Source organism: Rhamphochromis sp. 'chilingali' (assembly GCF_963969265.1).
Source record: "Rhamphochromis sp. 'chilingali' genome assembly, chromosome: 15".
NCBI lineage: Eukaryota > Metazoa > Chordata > Actinopteri > Cichliformes > Cichlidae > Rhamphochromis > Rhamphochromis sp. 'chilingali'.
Genome location: NC_137942.1, coordinates 15,514,605 through 15,532,376, shown reverse-complemented (window position 1 = coordinate 15,532,376; position 17,772 = coordinate 15,514,605). Strand labels below are relative to the sequence as shown.

General features: G+C 40.0%; 1 protein-coding gene across 1 annotated transcript; it reads right to left on the bottom strand.

Moving 5' to 3' along the window:
* Positions 1-9,829: 9,829 nt before the first annotated feature.
* On the bottom strand, positions 9,830-17,772 carry LOC308411153 (uncharacterized protein). The gene is made up of 9 exons (XM_080904924.1): positions 17,745-17,772; positions 15,286-15,366; positions 14,941-15,059; positions 14,789-14,861; positions 14,561-14,676; positions 14,163-14,237; positions 13,162-13,230; positions 12,845-12,913; positions 9,830-12,753 (listed from the first exon to the last, which is right to left on the bottom strand). Exons 2-9 carry the CDS (start codon positions 15,356-15,358, stop codon positions 10,714-10,716), a joined length of 2,634 nt encoding a protein of 877 aa, XP_080761050.1. The 5' UTR covers positions 15,359-15,366; positions 17,745-17,772; the 3' UTR covers positions 9,830-10,713.

Here is a 17,772-nt window from a genome sequence, read left to right as displayed (position 1 = left end):
TTTCAGAGCTGCAACATCACTGGAGTGCCCAAAAGCACAAGGTGTGCAATACTCAGAGACATGGCCAAGGTAAGAAAGGCTGAAAGACGACCACCACTGAACAAGACACACAAGCTGAAACGTCAAGACTGGGCCAAGAAATATCTCAAGACTGATTTTTCTAAGGTTTTATGGACTGATGAAATGAGAGTGAGTCTTGATGGGCCAGATGGATGGGCCCGTGGCTGGATTGGTAAAGGGCAGAGAGCTCCAGTCCGACTCAGACGCCAGCAAGGTGGAGGTGGAGTACTGGTTTGGGCTGGTATCATCAAAGATGAGCTTGTGGGGCCTTTTCGGGTTGAGGATGGAGTCAAGCTCAACTCCCAGTCCTACTGCCAGTTTCTGGAAGACACCTTCTTCATGCAGTGGTACAGGAAGAAGTCTGCACCCTTCAAGAAAAACATGATTTTCATGCAGGACAATGCTCCATCACACGCGTCCAAGTACTCCACAGCGTGGCTGGCAAGAAAGGGTATAAAAGAAGAAAAACTAATGACATGGCCTCCTTGTTCACCTGATCTGAACCCCATTGAGAACCTGTGGTCCATCATCAAATGTGAGATTTACAGGGAGGGACAACAGTACACCTCTCTGAACAGTGTCTGGGAGGCTGTGGTTGCTGCTGCACGCAATGTTGATGGTGAACAGATCAAAACACTGACAGAATCCATGGATGGCAGGCTTTTGAGTGTCCTTGCAAAGAAAGGTGGCTATATTGGTCGCTGATTTGTTTTTGTTTTGTTTTTGAATGTCAGAAATGTATATTTGTGAATGTGGAGATGTTATATTGGTTTCACTGGTAAAAATAAATAATTGAAATGGGTATATATTTGTTTTTTGTTAAGTTGCCTAATAATTATGCACAGTAATAGTCACCTGCACACACAGATGTACACCACCTTTATTGTTATATCTATAGTGTCAATTCGAGATTTCAAATTGTTCCTTAGAAGTTTTATGGTTTATTTTCTTGTCGAAATTAAAAATCAGAGTATGTTTTGCTCTCAAGAGTTTGCTTTGTGAATGTTTGTGTAAATGTTTAGGAATTTAAAAAAACAAAACAAAATGTTCATTTCAGTATTTGAAATTCAAAATGTTTATATACAATGTCATTGTTTAAATGTTAGGGTTTTTTTCTTGTTTTGCTAATGTATTTTAAAGATATGACAAAATAAAAACATTTAAAAAAAAGAACAAAAAAAAGCGCATATTGTTTGGTCACAATTTTCTATCTGTTTTTTGTCCTGTCTCAGTTTGTCTTGATTGCCAAATATGTCTTGACCTGTGTTCCCACTCAGTGAAGCCTGCAATTGCATGAAAAAGTAATATGCTGAGGAAAGAGAAGTCACTACTGAGTCAATATGCATATAATTGGCTTTTCTTAAAATTGTAAATCTTAGAACTTACATGCAGCTTTTAGTCTTATTTACTGTCCTAGCATAAAGTGCCAAGTATTTAAGCCCTAATTTTGTTGATCGTAGACTGCAACTTTTTTTAAATATATGAAAGGTGTATGTGAAATATTTTTGCATGTTGTCTTTAACAACATTCAATAAAACAGGGTATAATCAAAAGTACTGTTGTTTTTCCACATAGAGCATAAAAAACTGCAGAATTAGTGTCAGTAAGAAAAAAAAGAGGGAAGAATTGTGACATCACTGAAAAATTTGATAGCTGGCCTGGCATAAAAACAAAATCAGCAAATGAGTTCAAAACAAAAACAATTGGACGACACGGACTCAGGCGCTGTCATTGTCCTCGGTGTGACCCAGTGTTTTGTGTTATTTGTAATCATTCCCAGTATTTAGTGTTCTCTGTGCCTCCCTTATGTTTGGTCTCTGTGCTTCTCAGTTGATCTGTCTCCCGTCAGTTTTAGCCCCAAGTCAAGGCCGCGTCACTGTGTTACGTTTCCTGTTTTACTTTGAAGGTCTGTGTCCTGCATGAATGTACTTCCCTTGGGTCTCGTCATGTCTGATTTCATCAAGCTGTATTCCCCTATGTGTGTCTCAGTCCCCTCGTTATTGCCCATTGTATTTAAGCCCTGTGTTTCTTTTCCAGTTTCGTTTAGTTTTGTGTTGTATGCCATTTCCTTTGCCTGCAATAAAGCTGTAGTTTTTGAGTTCATCCCTCGTGTCCAGGAGTCTGCATTTTGGGTCCAACTCCTGCCTGCACACAGCCGAATCTTGACAGGGGCAGACTGGAATCACAAGTTAACTGTTCTTTTATTTACACAAAAACACCAGGTGCAGAATATATACAGGTGGGAGGGAAAGCCAGTGTCGTGGTTTTCGGTAGGGAAAGAGACGACATAAGGTTGAATAAGGTTGTTGCATTAAGCCTAAACCCTGACACAGTTTCGGGTAGTTTTCGTGCAGCACATTCATGTCAATACTGTCGGCTCTACACACTAGGTTCAGCTTGACACTCGCCGGCCTGCTTAACAGTGCTACGTGCAAATCTTTGATAATGTACACATTTTCCTGTATTCCCTGTTCACCTTTGCAAAGTGTTTCTCTGCTCATACCCAACACGTCAAGTGGGGAACCACACGGACCAAACAACGGTCTATCTGGTTTGCATAACCCTGTCTCGTTCTGGTTTATGCTGTAAAACGTCTGGGCAGGGATAACAGATACGTCAGCTCCTGTGTCTATCTTAAATCTGACCTTGTGGTTTCTGATAGTGAGATCTGCATACCAAGGATCTGAACCTACGTCTACAGAACCAAGAAACACGGGTGTAACATCGCTTTCTTCGGCTTCTATCACATGCACAGATTTAACAGATTTACACACTTTACTGAAAGGACCTCTTTTACCACATGAGTGACAAAATACATCTTTCGCTCGGCATTGATCTTTACCATGTGCAGGGGTTTTCCCACACCTGTAGCATGATCTCCCATTAGATGTTTTGTCCTTTGATGTGTATTTGCGATCTCCACGGGGTTTGAACGTTGAATGCCTTTGTTCCTTGTGCTTAGCTGACACAGCGTCTATTTCCATTTTATTTTCCCCTCTGATGTCCGACTGCTGCTTCTTGATGGCTTCCGACTGCCTGGCTTGGTTAACCGCTTTCTCTAACGTCAAATCTTTGTCCATTTGAAGTCTCTCCGCTAGGCTGATGTCCTTCAGACCCACGACGAGGCGATCTCTTATTAACTCATCGTGCAGCGCACCATAACTGCAGTTTTCCACTAAAGCGTAAAGTGCAGTGACAAACGAGTCTACAGTTTCATTAGCTTGCTGTGTTCTCTGATTAAAGCGGGCTCTCTCGTAGATAATGTTTTTTCTGGGAACAAAGTACATCTCCAAAGTGTCTCTTACTGCTTGATACTGCTGTCTCTGTATGTCAGATAACGCTTGTCCTCGGAGGATATCATCTGCTTCATCCCCCATGCAGTAGATGAGAGTGTTCACCTGGTTAGCCTCGGAGCTAAGGTGTAGGTTGCTTGCGAGTCGAAATCTTTCAAACCTCCTTATCCATTTTTCCCAATGCTGTGGCTTCGAGAAATCGAACAGCTCGGGGGGCTGGATGGTGAAAGTGGCATTCGGGGGTAGGTTGGCGTTAGCATTGTAGCCGCCGTTAGCTCGCTGGTGGGGCGGTGGCGTGCGAGGCCGCGTAACTGTTGCGCTAGCTCCCGCTTCTTCGTCCGACATCTTTCGTCTCGAGAAAACTCTTTATCACTCCCAAAGTCGCTTGCTGTCACTCCCCGATGATAAGGCACTTACATCCATCCCACTCCTGACACCATGTCGTGGTTTTCGGTAGGGAAAGAGACGACACCTTGTAGAGCAAACAACTTCGACCTTTATTTGTCACTTCCGGTACACAACACCTTTTCACCATAAAACCGGATATACTTAAACAGATAACACCACAGCCAGGGGTTCCAGTGGTCTGCGGGGTAGGGTCGGGGGAGAGAAACAAATCGTTGTCACTCATTCACTCCGTTTGAGAGATCCACACGCACGACACTCTAAACTGTATACATCCACGTTTAAGTTTCCACAGTTTGAGATGTCTAAGCACAGAGAGACGAAAGTAACAAATAGTTACATACACAAGCACACTAGAATTCACCAAGCTGGATTTACACTAACTTATCAAACTCAATAGTCCAGCGACAAGGAGATCAGAGCCACTGCCTAGTGGCCAGAGAACAAGATGAATCACCAGTGTGTGCTTAGGAGCAGGTGCGTGGGCCAAAAGGGAAAGCTCGCAATGAGCTCCACCCAGGCAGAGTGATGAAAGAGAGGGGGAGGGAGAGTACAACCAAAACAAAGGCTTAGAAAGAGGGCACAACGGGCTGGAGCATACAGGCTTGACTTGGGACACATGGAAAATATTGGAAATGCGTATATTGCATTTTTGGTCTCCCAGAAGATGGCCCCGACCAGGTAGGAAGGTGGGAGAATGAGTCCGGGGTCTTCCTCCTCCTCTGTGGTGTTGAATTGCTGGGAGAGCGCATCCGGTTTCACGTTCCGTGATCCTGGTCTGTAGGTGAAAGAAAAGTCAAAACAGGTGAAAAACAAAGCCCACCAGGCCTGCCTGGAGTGGATACGTGTGAATGACCAAAAGTATTCCAAGTTTTTGTGGTCAGGCCATACAATGAATGGTTGTGCGGCGCCCTCTAGCCAGTGCCTCCATTCCTCCTATAAAAGTTTAATAGCCAACAGCTCCCAGTCCCCGATGTCATAATTATACGTTGTGGGGGAGAATTGGCGAGAGAAAAAGGCACATAGGTGGAGCTTGTCATCCTTTTGTTGAGACAGGACCGCCCGCACCCCAGAGTTAGACGCATCCACCTCCACAATAAACTGCTGTAGGATGGGAGCTGTAGAAAACCTCTCTTTCAGCTGAGTGAAGGCTTGCTGAGCCGCTCTGTCCCACTGACATGGAACTTTTGGTGAGGTTAGTCTGGTGAGTGGAAGTGTGATCTTACTAAACTCTCTGATAAAATGCCGGTAAAAAAAAAGCTGAAGCTGCTGGTGATCGGAGGGTTCGGGCCACTACACCACTGCATGTACCTTTACTGGATCAGGTTTCAGATTCCCTTGCTCAATGATGTGACCCAAAAAAGCCACAGAGTTCACATGGAATTCACATTTCTCCCCCTTCACAAAAAACCTATTTTCCAAGAAGTGAGGGAGGATTTGCCTCACGTGAACCTGATGTTCAGCAACTGCCTTTGAAAAAAAGAAATCCCATGCTACCACAGGGGAAGATGAAGAGCGGATGATGCCTGTCGTGAGTGATTCAGTTATGTATTTGTCCATTCCTTCACTCTCGAGCTGAGAGAGGCTTAATAAACAACTGGAGGGAAGTGGGGCTCCCGCCCAGCGGGATAGGTCTGGTGTTTCCGATTATTTGACTTTTTTGGGGGGCGAGGCAGGCGGAGTAGCATCTCACAGGCAGTTCAAATGGTGATCAGTCATCTGAATTAACAATGAAAGAACAACAAGAAGAAAGAATGTCTTCATTTACCTGCAAAACCAGAACTTAATTTTTAATCATTTTTAAATCCATCTTAACCTAATCCAAATATTGTATTTAGGAAGAACATCCTCCTGAATAACTTATTCTGAGGTTTTATGAAAATACTAGATAGTTTAATGCAGTTTAGTGCAGGCTAAGCTGGTTAATTTGCAGTTCTGTGATGAAGTTTGTCTAACTGGCTGTCATTGCTGTGAATTTCCATGTAACAATGTATCAGACATCAATCTAAATTTAAGCTGATGATCCACCTTTATATTTGCTTCATACTATTCAGGGGTTGGAACTCAGCCTTGATAGCTCATGTAATATTTGCTTGTATCTTGTTGAATTCCAGTGTGTAAATCCACAATCAGGAGTGAATCCCAGATCAGCGAAGATCAGCTGATCACATACTGTAAAATTCTACTGGACATCCCAAAACAATTTATTGTGACTTAGTTTAAGGTCATTTTGATTTTTTTTTTCTTTACACTACAGCGCCACACCAGGCATCTCCCATTTTCACCTCTGGACTTCCAGGTCATATTTGGCACAAATGTTTCTGAACATATGCCGCCCACTTGGTTATGGTGTTCCATGTATGCTATGTCTGCTAGCATCTTGAACCCTGCTGTTATGTGCTGGATTGTCTCGGGGACATCTTTACACAGCCTGTACCTGGGGTCTTGCCTGGTGTGGAAGACCCCAGCCTCTGTGGATCTTGGGCTCAGAGCTTGTTCCTGTGCTGCTATGATTAGTGGCTCTGTGCTGTCTTTCAGTCCAGCTTTGTCCAGCCAGGATTTCTGGATGTCAGCCACTTCCTCTATCTGCTAGTGGTACATACTGTGGAGGGGCCTGTCCTTCCATGATGGCTCCTGCTCTTCCTCCTCTGGTTTCTGGTATTCACTGAGCACGCAGTTGGTTGGGGCTATCTTCCTTATGTATTTGTGGATGATCGTTGTCTCATCCTGGACTGTGGTGCTTGACACTCACTAGGGCATGGCCTCCTTTTTTCTGCTTAGCATCCATCTAGCTTTAGGGTGCTGGACTTGGGGTGAAACCCTCCATGCAGGGTTAGGAGTTTCCTGGTCTTGATGTCAGTGGCTTCTATCTCCAGGCCATCTTATTATCCCAGCAGGGTACCTGATCACGGGCAGATTGTGTTGGGGAGTAACGGAGGTCTCTGGACAGGAAAAAGAAGTAAGAAATTAAAGGGAAACACATGTTTTTATGGTAATGCTTTTTAGATTGAGTGATTAGTGGTGTATGTGGTACTGGAGTTGGTGAGTCTCCAGCACAGACTAGGAAGATGCAGCAGAAGCCAAACTGCCCCACTACCAACAAATATGATATTACTTCATTATTACTTTTTAATTGATTCAAAATTTCACTTGATGTTATTTCTAAATGATTGTCCTCAAAAGTTATTTACATACATTCATTACTCCTTTCCTAGAGTCTTGAAGCCAAGCCAAATACAACATGTTTGTGCCTCAGGACAGCTTAACCGTCAGGAGCAAGTCTGTACCGGTACAGATTGTAAAACATCTATTATAACACACCCATTGCCTGAAGTCATTCTTTCTCAGTACATTGTCCACCGAGGTTTCAATATTTTTTATTATAATTAATTATAATTATAACATAATTTGTCACATATTAATAAAAGTAGCAGTCTTCAGACACAACCTGCTTTCGACGTATAAATAAAGATCTTTGTTTACACACTGGCATGCTGTTACATTAATTGTAAGGGGCAAGTTTGTACTTGTCCAGTAATTATTGTACCAGTATAGTACCAGTAAACATTGTAGTCATTCTTTCTTAGCTCAGTGTCCGCAAAACTTTAAACATTTTTTGTTTTTTATAGATAATTAATTACAGTTCTAACATTATTTTAGTCACATATTCATAAATGCAGCAGTCTTCAGACGCACCCTGCCTTTAATGTATTTAAAGTCATGCCCTAACTGGAGTTTTTACTCTTTTAATGCAAACCTTTCACCACTAAGACTTTAGTCAATGCTGCTAACCACACGATGGTCCTTGAATTAGCTTTGAAAATTCACATGAATGAACTGTTGCTCACCGAGTAGAGCCGTATTGTGAGAGGGTCACCATGGCTATTAGCCAGGCCAGCTTCTGGGAGAATGGTTCTTGCCCCTGTTTTTTTGTTTACAGTGTGATGATGTGAGGGGAGCCGCGGTGGAGCAATGGACTCCAGGATGAGATGGGGATAGGAGGGTTCTCCTCTTCTGCCTGGGACGAGGCTGGTCTGGACCCTGCTCTGAAGGAGGAATTTCGGTCCTGCTTGTGAACACCTAACAAACATTTATCCTTTGTTGTGGGACAGTTACATTGTGGGACAGGGTGGGAGTTTAGCGACCATAGAACATTGTGTTTTATATGTTTTTTTGAAATTGGGATTATTTATTTCTGGGGATTTTAGTACCTTGACAACATTTTATTGCTTGTTTTTAGAATTGTTTTTCATTCTTCCTCCCTGGTTTGGAAATAAGCTGTTTCTGATGAGACTTACATCATCTATGTGCCCTGGGTTTCTGACTCGCGCACTCCCCCCTTGTATCTAAAGAACCAGCCTGTATAGTAAGACATTCGCACCAGCGTGTCTACATATTCACGAACAAAAACATCACAGTGCTGTTGGTTTGACTGTTGCCACTCGCCAAAATAATTTGTGTCAACAGCTGATTGTCAATGAAGGAAAAAATAAGTAGCTGTAGTTAAATGTAAGTCAAAAGAAGCTAAATTGAAAACACTTAAAAACAGTTGTGTGCCTAATTACTCTGGCTTTGTTATCTGTCATGTTTTAGTGATGCATATATTTAATATCAACTGCTTATAGCTGTAAGTTCAGTTTTATACAGACAGTCAGACAATTTAGTTGTGGTGAAAATACAATATTTAAGTGTGTATGATTTATTCATTGCATTTTTTTTCTTCAAGGGCTTTAACTACCAGATGCATGCTTAATCATCAAGGTAAGTAAATCCCAAATGTACTGTTTGGGAAAACCTGCAGTCAGTTGAGACTGAAGAAGTCACTTGGATGAGTGACAAAACATTTGTCTCACTGAAAACACTACGCGCAGATGAACACAATCAGCCTTTTGGGCTATAGTTACCAATTTGTACATTGTTTCCTTTTTTATCTATGCTGAGTTTTCAGTTCTCTGAGTCATATCAAAGTGTTTTAGTACTTGGTTTTAATGACTTATGAAAAGGAAAAAAGATACAATCTCTGACATCTTCAGTATTCTGATTATTTTTTCATAAACTATAAACTACATTCACTCCTACAGGAGAAAGCTAAGTGCCCCAAAGAGAGAGTGGCCCTTTCTGCTGCCACACAGAGGTCTCTGGACAGGAAGAAGAAGTAAGACAAGAAATGGAAACACATGTTTTGCATTAATGCTGTTGAGATCCAGTGATCAGTGGTGTATTTGGACTTCTTTAGGGTTGGTGAATCTCCAGCACAGACTAAAAAGATGCAGCAGAAGCCAAAATGCCCCACTACCAACAGGTGTGAAACACGGCTGTGGGATGTTATTACTTTTTTGTTCATTTTGTGTTTCCCTTTATGCAATTTCCAGATTATATTCTCCAGAGGTTATTTACATACATTCAGCATTCCTTTCCTAGAGTCTTGAAGCCAAGCCAAGGACAAACGGTTTGTGCCCCCAGGACAGTTTAACCGTCAGGAGCAAGTCTGTACTGGTCCAGATTGTAAAACAACTTTATAACACAACCATTTCCTGAAGTCATTTTCTAGATAATCCTTCTTTCTAAGCTCATTGCCCACCAAGGTTTAAACAGTTTTCTCTATAATTAATTATAATTCTAACATCATTTGTCACATATTCACATAAAATGTCACATAAAAGTAGCAATTTTCAGGCACAACCTTGTTTCAACGTATAGACAAAGATCTGTGTTTACACTCTGGCATGCTGTTACATTAATGTAGCTTCACACAACCACAGATGCACAGCAGGCATTCAGTGTGGACTTTGTTTCAGAAATGACTGAAGAATAAGAAATTGATGAGACCAAGAAACAATGTAAGACATTTATATAAAAGGTATTTCTGTAATATTGTGTGAATTGATGCGTTCACTGCAGCACCACGCTGATTTCATATTTGTGCACTTGTAGCATTCAGTGTTGAGTTTTTTCTCCCACACTGCCATGTGTGTCTTTTAAACGATGTTTGATTTCATTTAAAATGTCAGATTGTTTTTTCTTTTTAGTTTTAGGTCAACTTACGGCATAAGTCTATATACGAGAAACACTGACAACACCGAATCGTAACACAAGGGTCCTACTTAGATATTTAATTCTGGCCTATGATAAGGTAATAAAGCCACATATGAACAGTGGTCATGTTTATTTTTCAAAAATCTCTAAACATCATTTACTGTATTTACACATCCTTTTTTCTTTTTTTTTTAAGGAACGACACTAAAATCTGAATTGACTCTGAATAGCAGCACAAATCCAGAGTGAAGAAGGAGGCCAAAGAGATTTTTCAGGCATATTTAAAGTAATAAGACTTTAATTATAATCATTTTTATGTAGCAGGATACAAACATTCTTGAGCAAATCAATCTGTATTATATTCAATAGACTTGCACACATTGCAACATTAAACAGAATAAGTCTCATCAGCCATTACACAATAATATGAGGTAATATGAAGCTTTATGATCTGTTATCTCAGTAATAGCAATCTGTATCAGGATGCAGTAAACCACATTGATCCACTCACCCCGGATTTTTAGCGTTAATTCACAAAATGTTTATGTGTCACAATAATTTGCATTTCATATTGAATAGAGGTAAACTGACATGTATGATAAATACGTAGTGAATACAAAGTTGGGAAAGGCAAGCTTTTGGCTGTTTACCAATCACTCCATAATTTCCTCCATATACAGATAATACACATACAGTACTGAGTGATATAATCCTACATTACACTGACTACATTATGTCCACACTGTCACACCAAAAGAAAACGTAAGCCACAGATCTCGCACACATATGAACAAAATGACTCCAAACTCCTTTGAAAAAACTTCATCATCGTTCATTTTTCCAAGATTTTCACTGTAGTAAAAACAGCCATGTGCCATGATATACAAGACAGAGAAAGCACCTTAGCTGTGCTGGAACTTTAATATCTTTCATATGAGTTTGGTAAAGGCACCAGCCAACCATCCACATACATGCATTTACACCTAACATCCCTCAAAAAGAAGGCTTTGAGCTGAGTTGTCCTTTCCACTTCCACAAAGATAGTCCTTGATGCACTGTCAGGAATCATCCTGCTGTCCTCTGCATCACGTTTGATATAAAACAGCTGGACCACAATGACTGAAATAGCCGAGCACACACAGTTGGATGTGCAAACACAGTTCTCTTTAAACCTGACGATGAACTGTATTTCTCCATAGCAGCCATTCTTGAGTTTTATGACACAGTCTGTTCTGTCTGCCTCTTCACCCTTTACAGAGTAAACAGTATTTCTGTTGATGAAGCTGTCAAAGGCTTCCACTGATCTGAATGAAACAGGTCGATTTAAGAGCTCTTCTATTGCTAGTTTTATGGATCCTGTGATATCCAGATGCCGTGAATTTCCAAGCAGATTGTAACAATCAGTGGTTTCATTTACTGGTGAAATGCTGGCTAACGGAGAATTTCCGTTAGAAACAAGGGAGCGAAGGTGACTCGGCAGGCACTGCCAACGGAGAAACTTGTCTTGAATTTTTTGAGGATTGTAGTTTATGTTGCTAAGCAGTGCCCTTAAATTTGCACTGTTCCTCTCAAAACTGAATGCTGATGTTGCCCAGAGAGGCCCCCAGTTACGCACACAGTCAGCTAAGTGGATCAACTGATGGCAGTTGAATGAAACGTTTTCTTCACCATAGAGTTCTTCCATGTTTCTAACAAAGAGTACCAAGTTCTCATGGGCCAGCTGAAGGTCATTTTGGGAGACGGATTCTTGTAGCAGAATGTGAATGCTGATCGACAAACAAAAAAAATGTTGGAGAAATGAAGGCTGAAGGATGCCTGGTAGGACACTAACAGCATAAAATAAAAGGAAAGCTCGCCACTCAGATGCTTTCCAAGTGTCCCGACCCTTCAGTGACTGTAGAGATCTGCTCATTTCTGATGGAGGCTTTAACATTCGGAGATAAGAGTCCATCTGTGAAATCTGTTGACCTACATACCAGTCTTTCTTGGAGTTCTCTGAGTTCAGCCACAATCCAATAAGTTGCTTAGTCACACCAACTAAAACTGAGTGCATATATTCTGGTACAAATCCAAACACAATGTCAAACAAAGGAAGTCTGGAAAGTAAGGACATTCCTTTTACTCCACACTCTGAGGTGTTTTCATGGGAGCTTTCAGCCTCTCTTGCATTTTCAACAAACATATTCTTTGATCTTGATTCTTGTTTAGTTTCATCATATCGATATGACCTCACAGATCCAGAGCCCTTTGGTACCACTGTGCCAGGGTGTAAACACCAGTCACAACCATATTCTCCATTGAATTGTTTGCAATTCCGGAGAAGTGGCCTGGCCACAGCGTCAGAGGAGCAAACCAAGCAGAAGACTTTTGATGAATGAAGAGTGCCTCTGCTGTCTCTCCACTGAAATGGATTTTGGGCTAAATCACAACATTCATCCACAAATGGTTTCAGAAATGTGTTCATATGAGGTTTTCCTTGGCCAAACCAAAATCCAGCAACTATCATATTTTCCTGTCTTTGTGTGTAAGGAAGTTCATTAATAACAAACTGAAGGGGCCAAATTGAGTATCTGGTTGTGCTAAAAATTGGTACTTCATCAAAATTCCATGTCAGTGTGAGATCATCTGCAGCTAGTTTACCCTCTCTGAGGAGATTCTGGTACATCATCCCATCCATCACATCTTTGATGTTATCATGCTCATCTTTAACTGTTTTAGGTAACAACTCAGTGCTGTGGTTCTCAAGGATACCTTTCAGAAGGTCTTTCAGGGATGAGTACAGAAAGAAGTTTCCATTTTGAATGCTGCTTGCTTTGTTGAACACTGAGGCACAGTGAGAACAACAAGAATCAGGATTGTTTCCCATGAAGTTTTTACACTCTTGACAGTAAAACATTGTAAATGTGGTTGGACTTTGTCCTTGTGTCACTGTTGCCCAGGAGCGAATTGGTTCGTTACTCTGAAAAGACAAACAAACATGTGTTTTATATACACAAATAATATCGGCATAACAAAATGACTTGAGGAGAAACATCAATATTCCTTCTTACTGTGTCACTGCCTCTGTCAACTGCTGAAGCAGACTCCAACTGAAATGGAAAAATGTTGTGGTCCTGCATCTAAAACAAGGCCAAAACATCAGCCAGGCCTACCTATACTCTTAATATTTCATATTCACTTGATGAAGGTGCATTTCAGATATGTATATTAAACAAATTTGAAGCAGTTTGCATTTGTTAGCTTCATTATTTATTGCTCCTCTTAATGCAGCATTATGGAGACAAAATGTTTGTCTGCAGATAAAATCATTGTAAATCACTGGATCTTCAACCAGTTTAAAAGTATCTTTTCTGACTTCCTTTCTTACCCTGTCTTTGCCATCTGTTGTGTCAGACGCTGAAGCAGATTCCAAATGTTGAGGAAAAATGTTTGGCTCCTGCGTGAAAACAAATACCAAATAATTATCCAGACAAGGCACAGGCCTTCATGTTGTTTACTCACAGTTTGTGAAAAACAGTTGAGCTGTGTTGGAGAATTCTGCAGAGGACTTAGGTAAACAGCTAACCTGGTTCACTTTGCTCATATTGACACCTGTTTTACTCTAAAGATATGAGTCCTTGAATCAATCAAAATGTATTTTTATTAGTGCTGTCAGCATTAATCTCTTTAAAATGACGTTAACGCCATAATGTCATTTTAACTTAATGGCGTAAGCGGTTAGCTTGTTATTGTTTAGCGGCGTCCAGCTCCACGCATGGGGAGATCCACGGTAACCAGCTAACGTAGATTTGCTGCGTTAATGCGGCTATGGCGTCAATGTCATTTTAAGTCTGACATCATGTCAAGTTCAGGGTTCATTTTAAGATTATAATCATGACCTATAGGGCCCTGCACGGTGTAGCTCCAACTTACATCAGTGATCTTCTTCTGCCTTATCGCCCCAGCAGGTCCCTGAGGTCTTGTGACCAGGGACCAGGGCTTGCTGGTTTTCCAGCATACAAGGTTAAAAACAAACAGTGACAGAGCGTTTGTATCAATGGCTCCCAGACTCTGGAACTCGCTCCCTTTGAGTTCGAGATCTGTGGACTCAGTCATTTCATTTAAAAAGCAGTTAAAAATGTATCTGTTTAAACTTGCTTTTGGTTGCTTTTGTTTGTTTGAGGTTGTATGTCCATTTCTGCTTGTGTGAAGCACTTTGTGATTTTATCTTGAAAGGTACTATTTAAATAAAATTTTACTTACTTACTTTACTTAAGGAGATTAACGCTGACAACATTAATTTTTCTATAATAACATGATGACATAGCAAAAATGATCAAAGATTAATCACTCAATAATGAACCATGTTCAGACACAATGAGATCATACCATTTCTGGACTGTCCTCTTGCTCTGCGCTTGTTTCCATCATGTCAGCAGAATCATCATGTGTTCTATTCAAGTCCTGCAGTGGTGAGGGATAAATTTAAGATGTATTTCGTATAATAAAAGAAGTGTGATCAGTTTTGTTATATTGATACCTGCCAGTGTGAAATGCATTACATGCACAGTAAATGCTACATTAAATACATTATCTTGTACTCGAGTATTGTGAGGTTATTTTTCTGAATGTCACAGCGCTCACACACAACCTCCAATCTGATGCATTGCATACACTATTAATCTACTGATCTTAACCGCCATTTGTTTTATTAAAAAAAACAGTATATTTAAACTTTTATGGCTTTATGTTCCAGGATTTTTTTGTAACATTTAATAAAACATTACCTGTAAGTATTCTCTGAGCCTCCTTTTAAACTTTACTCTTGGTCCAATTTTTGGAATCAAAGTATTGATTCTGCCTGACTCGAGACTTAGGAAAGCTTCTTTGTCAATACCTTCCTCTGCAACAAAACGAAGTATTCCAATTGAAATTAGACAAAAAAAAAATATCAATATGAAATTACAGTACAGCAGTAATTTATGAAGGACCAAAACCAAACTATAATAAAATACCTTCAAATCTGTGAATCAGCTCACTGAGATGCCATTCAGTTAATTTTTCCTGGACAAAATGACATGTCTCCATCTACAGAATCAAAACAAACACATCACACATTAATGAAACAATAGACCTGCTGATATAGAATAAAAAATAGCTGCCTTACCTGTAAGTAATCTTTCAGTCTCTTTCTAAACTTTACTCTTGGTCCAATTTTAGGAAACAGTAAATTAATTCGGATTGAATCTCCAAGGTTTAGAAACGTCTCCTTGTCAATGCCTTCATCTGAAATAATGCCAACAACAAAATAAAATATTCAAAAGTCAGATGAAGCTAACACTGCAAAACATTAATATTCATCAACTTTGAATATGAAAGACTTTTGTTTTCTATTACAAGTCATAAATCACAGGAATATCCAGACTGACTTCTAAATCAGTAAATTACGATGCTGTTCTAGTGCCATTACAGATACAACAATTCCCATTAAATAATAATAATAAACTCATACCTTTAAATCTCTGCATGAACTCACTGAATCCCCATTCAGTTAGTTTGTCCTGGACAAATCCAGATGTCTCCATGGAATTTGCTGTGGGGACAATCAGCAATAACTGATTTATTCATATTTAAAGTATTATTCACTAAATAAGATCACTTACTTTCCTGTGTGGTTCTGAAGTGTCAGAGGTTTAAGTTTCTATTTATCTCAATAACCTTTTTCATGTGACAAGAGGAGGTAAATGTTTTTGTCTCTTAGCTGGATTGAACTGTTGCAACTTTTGCGACTTCATGTCACTCTGTAGAGTTCATCTAAATATCTAAAGTTTCCAGTTTAGTGAAATGTGTTTACACTGATACAAAGGTTTAAGTTTTATTTTTCATTTGATTTCATTTGATTTGGAATAATATGATTTTTACAGAGCCAAAGTTTTTTAAGGGGCAAAAAATGTGAAATTAGCAGGAAACTGTTGTAGCAAACATATTGACATTTTCACAAAAACATATTCTAAAAGATCTCATTAGATCTTATTAATTTCAGCGTTGATAGTTTACATACACATAATGTGCTACAGGCACTGTTTAAAAAATGTTTTAGTCTCCAGATGTCATTTACATAAAACGTATTTGTGATATCTTGTTTAATCTCTCCACTCACCTTTGCTGTCATCAGCATGTTGACAAAAGCATGCATTTTTGTCATTGGCACTAAAACTATAGAGACTAAAGACCTGATACTTTACCATCAGCATACTTTTTTCTTCATACAAGGAAGCAAAAGCAACTGAACTACTCTAACCTTCATTTCTTACTTAATAGTCAACAGGAATAAAAACAAACAATAGGAAGGACATTGTCAAGACTGACAGGCAGGCAGGAGTAGTGTTGGCCGTATGACACTGATGCTCCCACACAAGCTTCAAACTCAAAGTTACATTTTCCTTGAACCACTATTTCAAAGGTTGCTTCGGTGTGGAAAATCACATGTCCCATGTACATGATCACACCCCACCCTAGTTACTGAAACATGCCCTACCATCCCAACACATCCTGTTCCACCAAGGACACCTTCATCTACCTGCTACATTACATAAGTTTACAGAATCAACTGACCAATCAATCCATCGTTACAAAATTGTATTTATATCATTCACACAATGAATGATATAAATACTTTGATACAATCAGCAAATGGAAATTGAGATTTCATGTGCTGTCTCCTATTTCATTACTAGATGTCACTGAACAAAGCTTTGAATGAATGAACCAATTTTCAACAGGACTGATCAAGTGGTTCAATAGAGGTTCATGGTTTTATTTGCACATCACTAGGCAGGAGTTGGACCCAAACGCAGCATTTGGAAGATGGAGTGGTAAACTAAAAAGTGACCCTATTAACTTGAACTACGTGCAAAATAATTCAGATAAAAACAAAACAAACAAAAAACAAACAAACAAGGAGATCTGAATCTTCGAGGAAAACAGACTACACAAGACTAAGGAGCTTGGAAAGAAAAGCGTCTGGACTTCGCTTGAAGACGTTTCACCTCTCATCCGAGAAGCTTCTTCAGGTCTAAGGTTAAATAGTGGAGAGTCCCAGAGACTCCCAGATTTAAGCCCTATGGGAGAGTTCAAATAGTGAACAGAGGCAGTGGCTTACAACACCAACTGTCTGCCATCTATAATCCAGTTTTGAGATCCCTTCCCAGACACCTCAACACCCACACACATCATAGGGCCTTCTGACCTCAGGAAATCACATGATAGGGTGGGGCTAGGTTTCACAATGAGCTCACCCCAAACCTTGGCTGATTGTGACCAACACCTGTTTTCACACCTTGGCTCATGTGATTAGGTAGAGGATCAATAGGGGGTCCATGTCCATCTTAGGGGACACTCCAATAGGGTTTAAATCTGGGACTCTCCACCATTTAACCCAGGAACTGAAGAAGCTTCTCGGATGAGAGGTGAAACGTCTTCAAGCAATTTAAAGAAGTCCAGATGCTTTTCTTTCCAAACTTCTTAGACAAGCCTGACCTGGATGACTGAGAACATTCACAGACATACTACAAGAGACTACAAGAGACAAAACGTCACCAAAATAAGACAGGAAATGTCTGAGATTGACCTGGACTAAAATACATGCGCTTCACACACACAGAAGGCAAACCACAGAGACACGATAGGCTTAACAAAAGAGACACTAAGGACAAAATACATAAACAAGACTAGGAAACAAAAGAGAACCAACAAAATTAAACAAGAAACCGGAGACTATAAATATAGATAACAAACCTCAGAACCCCTATGAAATACTGAACTCTGGGCAAAATAATGCAAAGTATCAAGTGAAATTATTCCTGAGATTGAAGAAAAAGAACCATGAGTCCATAACAACAACAAAAAATGCTGGGACTAAGACCCAGGACAATGACAAATATAATACAGACTGATTCAGTATCTACTTACATGTGGTCTCTTCTACTGAACTGAAGTC

What these genes read in the sequence shown, in the direction of transcription:
- LOC308411153 (XM_080904924.1), bottom strand. Translation starts at nt 15,358, where the DNA reads ATGGAGACATCTGGATTTGTCCAGGACAAACTAACTGAATGGGGATTC. An exon ending in GCTGATTCACAGATTTGAAG is followed by an intron (nt 14,677 to 14,788) that starts GTATTTTATTAT and finishes GTTTTGTTGCAG; the next exon opens with AGGAAGGTATTGACAAAGAA. An exon ending in CAACAGATGGCAAAGACAGG is followed by an intron (nt 12,914 to 13,161) that starts GTAAGAAAGGAA and finishes GCCTTGTTTTAG; the next exon opens with ATGCAGGACCACAACATTTT.